Below are 5890 nucleotides of genomic sequence, written 5' to 3' on the forward strand. Positions count from 1 at the left end.
TTTTCCATCTCCAGGGTTGTCTCCCTTTGTGATTACTTCATTGTTTCTAATTACATTTTTATGGGTTTGCTTTTTAAGGCCTTCTACCTGTTCACCTGTCTTCTCATATAATTATTTAAGGGAGTTATTTATGTCATTCTAAAATCCTTTATCTTATTCAGGAGATGAAATTTTAGATATGAACCTTGCTTTTCCAGTGTATTGGTGTATCCAGGGCTTGCTATGATAGGAAAAGTGTTTTCTGATGTTGCCATATATTATTGGTTTCTGTTGCTTATGTTCTTGTGCTTGCCTCTTGGCATTTGATGTTTTTAGTGCTAACTAGCCTTGATGTCTCTGACTGGATCCTGTCTCTCCTGTGTGCCTGTGAGCCTGTGAGTCCATGAGCCTGTGAACATGTGAGTCTGTGAGCCTGTGGTCCTGTGACCCTGGTTGTGTCAGAAATCCTGGGAGCCCAACTGTCTCTGTGATATTTTGATTCAGGGATCTTGGGATCCTGAGATCCTGGGTGTGTCTGAGATCCTGAGAGTCATGTTGTCTCTGAGATCCTAATATCCTGGTGTGTTTGGGCTCATGGGAATCAAGCTTCCTCTGAGAGTTGTAGAAGTGGATGGGGAACCAGAGACCTAAAGTCTGTTCCAGGTACAGACTGGAACATGCAAACTGGAAGGAGGAACAAATACGAATCACCAATTGCTTCAGGTAACATTTCTGTGGGCATTCTTGATGCAATACGGGGATCTGTTCTAAGTGCCCTAACTGGGGCTAATATAATCACACTTGTCTGTTTTATTCATTATATTCTATAGTATTAAGTTTATAGTATAAAATTAATGATTAGAGTCTTATATTTAATTTTAAATAAATTAAGCTTTACCTCACAGACTTTAAATGGGCAAACTATTATAAATAATGCATGGATTAAAGCAGCAGCATAGTTCCAGCACAGGAGAACCATGCAGCATTACCATAAGGACAGACAAGTACCAGAAATCCTAAATGTATATTCATGAGTTAGCACGTGTACTATAGAGATTAAAGGTGCAAGAATCAGGATAGGGAAGTAAGGAAAGGGGATTGCATTTGGAGGGTGTGGCTAAATACAAGTTTCAGCATTTAAGGTCGAAGAACTGTGCTTGCTGCCTATAGATCTTAAATCCTCTGATCTGCTAAAGCTCCAGTTTCAGATCTGAGCAGAAAATGTGCAAACCCCTGTGTAGCAAACTGCTCCTCCTGGCTATTTTTGTCCTGATCCTGAACTTTAGCCATGCAATCAGAAAAAGTACCATGAATCGCAAGACTGTATCCACACTGAACGAAGCATTTGATATCTTCAGGATTGTTTTCAATGAGAAGAGCAATGATACATATCTCAGAAACTTACGGCAAATATCTAAAATGAACAAAATGGTTAGTACTTCTCCCAGAGTGAGACAATCTTGACTTTTCTCTCAAGTTTTAACTCAAGTTTTGAGTTACCATGTCCTCAGAGTTCAATTGTATCCTTGAGCCCTGGTTTAATATCTGGTCTTCATTCCTGGGCTGTTATAACATGTATTGTAGAAATTTCATCCTGAACATACTAGAGAAGGATTTTTGCTAAAACTACTGAGGTAAGCCTTTATTGTGCAAAAGGTTAGAGTATTAGTTTCACAGGACTTGTAAAAGAATTTCGTCAACTTGTGGCACTATTATTTATCTTAGGATCAATATTACTATAACCTTTTCTGTAACCATGTTTGTTTATCTCTAATATACCATGTTTATTCACTGAAACAGATGGCTCAGGGCAGGTCTCATCACACTCCAGTTTGAATGATGCATTCTTAGCACTTAAGTGTGTCCACATAAATTCATCATTTATACCTAAGTGTTCAAGGAACTCCTTGTGTGTGGATTGTCTACACACACACACACACACACACACACACATCAGAAATCCTGAAAAACAACAACAACAACAACAACAACAACAACAGCAACAACAACAATAAAATACTAGTTTTTAGGGGGAACTCTCCATCTTATTCTGTTTAAATTTGCCTATACTAATAGGAACCAATAAGTTCCTATTTCAGAGTCAGCATAAGGTGTTTTCTAATTTGACTAAATGGCATGAAATACCAGATATATATGTACACTTTTCAAGTCTTTCATTTATTTTTTATGTGTGGGTGTGTTTTTGGGACCAGTATGCCAATATATATATGGAGGTCATAGATGCCTTTGGCTAGTTAAATATGTTCTTATATCATGGGGTGTCCAGGAACTAAACTTGGTGTTTCATCTTTATGGCTTTCATCTTTGCTTATTGAGATCTCTAGACAGCCTAATTCTAACAATTATTATGTGAGAAAAGGGTTTCCTCATGATCATGAGGTCACAGAATCCATGTAAATTGTGAATCCCTTCCCTGCAGTCTTACATGTGGCCATGTTTGCTCCATCCTCCCCACTGTCATTTAGTGCAAGGGACTCCTGGTATGTGTGTTTATGTTAATATGTTTTTCTGAATCTCTTGATCATAACAATTTTGTGCACTTCAGCAAACAATGACACTTTCTATATGACAAATATCCCTTTCAGGAAAACGAAGAGTCATTGCACTTGCTTTGATAACCTTGCCCTTATTTCCTTCTTAGGAAACAGGAGTCCCAATTTTGAGAAAAATACATTAGGATCTAGGCACTAGGCAACTAGGAACCAACTATAAAGTATGACCACCTTGTATGTGGCATCTTTCAGAATCTCTTGCAAAATACAACTGTTTTCAGAAGATATGTTAGTCAAGCCACAAGTACTAGAATAGCGAAATCCTGAATCAATGTTAAAATTATAGAATTATAAAAAGGGTAAACGTACAATCCAAACACATAGCAAAGGTGCATATTGTTCAGTGTGTATCTGAGTCTAATTGTACACACAGAACAGACATCACTCCACGAATGAATGACCTTACTCATGCGTCCAAGGGATAAATTCTATTATCTCAGCTTTGTTTCTTCCAGGAAATGTATCTGAGATGCCCTCTGCAATGAATATGTGGGTGCCTATTAGTTGCACAAGCACGTGAATAGAATGCCTTGAGTTAAATTAGCATCATCAGTCAGCTTGAAAGTTGAGACACTCACAGACACTATTCATTTGGCCTGAAATTTCCCCTTATGTGAAGCATTCCCAATTCTCCTTTCCACTGTAGGAAGTAAACTGAGAAAATGGAAGAAAGACATACTCTGCGTTAAATGTAGTAAATGATGATCACTAATGGTGATCATCAGGTAATCAAACCAACCTGAATCTTTGTTATCATTACAAAATATGAATGGATTTTATTCTGAAATCTACAGGCTCATTCATTTAATGCTCCATTCTACAGCCTTTGTTTTTGATCAGGACAGATGAGATATTGGGAATGGTTCTTACTCCTCTTGTGGTTTCTCTTCCAGTCTGGTTCTACCTTACTAACAGTATTAAAAATGTTAGTCCCAGTCTTCCACCTTTGGTGTCTTGTTCATCGTATTACTTAAAATAGTAAAAAATGTATCAAGAAGGTCCTGATAATCATTCTGTTGGAAAAAATGTGTGTTAAGATGGTGATAATTTTGACGATCATAAGTATAGTCATTGATCCAATTAAAAAGGTTAGCTACAAAAGAAAATTAAAGCATACATGTAAATAAAAATACATGACTGTAATGAATTTTTCTCTTTTTCTCTTAGGGAGTTGTTCAAATTGCAATGGAAAGAACAGCATGTACAAAGGCTGAATCTGACTTTGACAAATGTTTTCTCCATAATCAATTCATTCAGATATGTGTGCATATTTGATGATGCCTAGTTTCTGGCCAAATTGGGCAGGGGCCAGAGGTACTATGGACATGGATTTGTATAGATATATGGATATTTTGAGAAAATGTGTGTGATTGGAAATAACACGTGTAGCAATGTCATGATTTGTGAAGGGATAGAGGTGGTGGTAGATACACATGTACTTGTGTCAGTTCAGATCAATACTCTGTGTTTCTGCATATCTATATCCTTGTGTGTTCAAGTAAGAATATGTGCACAAATCATTATTTTAAAGTATGAAGTGTTTACCATGGAGCCCTTCAAACTAAGAGGACAATGTTCCCTAAATTGTTGTTCCTCCCTTTGCAAGCACACTTTCTGGGGAGATGGTCATTAATTAAACTGATCTACAGCAGATTTCCAGGTAGCTGTGAAAGAAAGGAGCCCCCAAACTGGACAAAGGTCTCCAGTGCTTCCCCTTAAACTATTCCATGTGTGTAGGGTTGCTTCTGACAACATCATAGCTCTCAGATATTATCCTTTCATTCGTAACTCTACTGAATGGATTGGATCCTTCTCTTTGTCCTGTTTCCCTCTTCCTCAGCAGCACAAGACAACTCATAAAAGATCCTCACAAGACAAGCAGCCAGAAATGTGTGCAGCAATTTCTATGAAGATGAGTTTTATGTGTTGTGTGAAATAAAGTTAACTGACATAAATGATAAACAAACTAGTTAGTTCCATTACAAAAAGCTACTGCAAGAAAAGTTTACCAGTGGGAAGTGATAAATTAATCCTGTTTGTTTTCTAAAGTAGAGTGCTGGAAAAACATCATACTATATAAAGAGTCCTGGAAAAGTCACATGCAATAAGTTCCTGTCTAAGTTGGCCAACTGTCCCTTCAATGAACAGGTACATCAGCAGAAGATATAAACAAGGTTCACTAAGTGATGCCTCATGCTGACACAACCTTGTGAAAAGTGGGACCTGTGTATGATGTCTGAGGAGGATTTTGTGTTAGTATTTGTGTGCTTGTGGCAAGGTAATGTAAAGGAAGTGCACAGGAAATGATCATATGTAAACATTTGTAGGGAGAATGTAGAAATCATCATTGATACAATAGATATACTTGTTGGGGTGCATAAACACCTCAAAAGTAGCTCTGTATACGTATGAGGAGGAAGAGTCCATAACAATTAGTTATCTCTTTTTACCAGGAAATTTGGTACCAAGGCTATTAATGAATTGCTGTTCACTGACAGAATAAAGAGATGTGGTGATGTTTTCTTGTCAGAAGAGAGTCCCTTGACTCCAAATTTAACCTACATTTTCAGAGTGCACTTGTGAAGTCCCACTCAGACATTCAAATACTGAGGTGGGGTGGCTTTGGGATGACCAGAAGGTCATGACCTCTCTCCATTAGCTTTTCCTTACTGTTCTAGTTTCAGAAGCTGATGGTTTCTGGTATTTGATTCCTGCTGTTAGCAGGAGAGTATTGGGAAAAAAACTTAGTTACTTGGGTTCTTTTACTCAGTGGTATCTTACTAGACAGATAAGAAGTGGGGAACTCATTAACTTTTTGTGAGGCAGAGAGAATAAAAAAGATAAAAACAAAGTCATGCACGAGTACACACATGTGCGTGCACGCACACACACACACACACACACACACACACAGAGATTTGGCTGGATCCAACCATTCATCAACTTCACATGTGCACATACATACATATAGACATACATATAGAGCTACATATGTATGTACATATATAGAGACACAGACATACAGACAGAAAGATAGACATGTATACATATATAAAAAGCATAAACATTTTGTGGATTCAGAAGAGCCCTGACAGCTAAACTTTATTTTTCTCTCAGTCTTTTTATAGATTTTTAGACAAAATCCTTTATGAAGTTACCTCACAGATAAAATTACAAAAAAAGGAGTTATAGAATAATGTAGATAGTAGATAGTAAGTTCAAAGTACTGTTTCATTCTATAAACTCATTATAAGTTCAAAACAAGAGTTTTAGATGTCCTTATTTTATTATAGTGCACACTGGTGGCATCATCTCTGGATATTATATAGAATGAATAT

The 5890-nt window shown here is 37.1% G+C and overlaps 1 protein-coding gene across 1 annotated transcript; it reads left to right on the forward strand.

The window, feature by feature from the left end:
* Nucleotides 1-1200: 1200 nt before the first annotated feature.
* On the forward strand, nt 1201-4721 carry LOC127684937 (cystatin-related protein 2-like). Its single transcript, XM_052181698.1, has 2 exons — nt 1201-1410; nt 4605-4721. The coding sequence occupies exons 1-2, from the start codon at nt 1201-1203 to the stop codon at nt 4719-4721; spliced, it is 327 nt and encodes a 108-aa protein (XP_052037658.1).
* The last annotated feature ends 1169 nt before the right edge of the window (nt 4722-5890 follow it).

The sequence above is a fragment of the Apodemus sylvaticus genome, chromosome 5 (assembly GCF_947179515.1).
Source record: "Apodemus sylvaticus chromosome 5, mApoSyl1.1, whole genome shotgun sequence".
NCBI classification, from domain to species: domain Eukaryota; kingdom Metazoa; phylum Chordata; class Mammalia; order Rodentia; family Muridae; genus Apodemus; species Apodemus sylvaticus.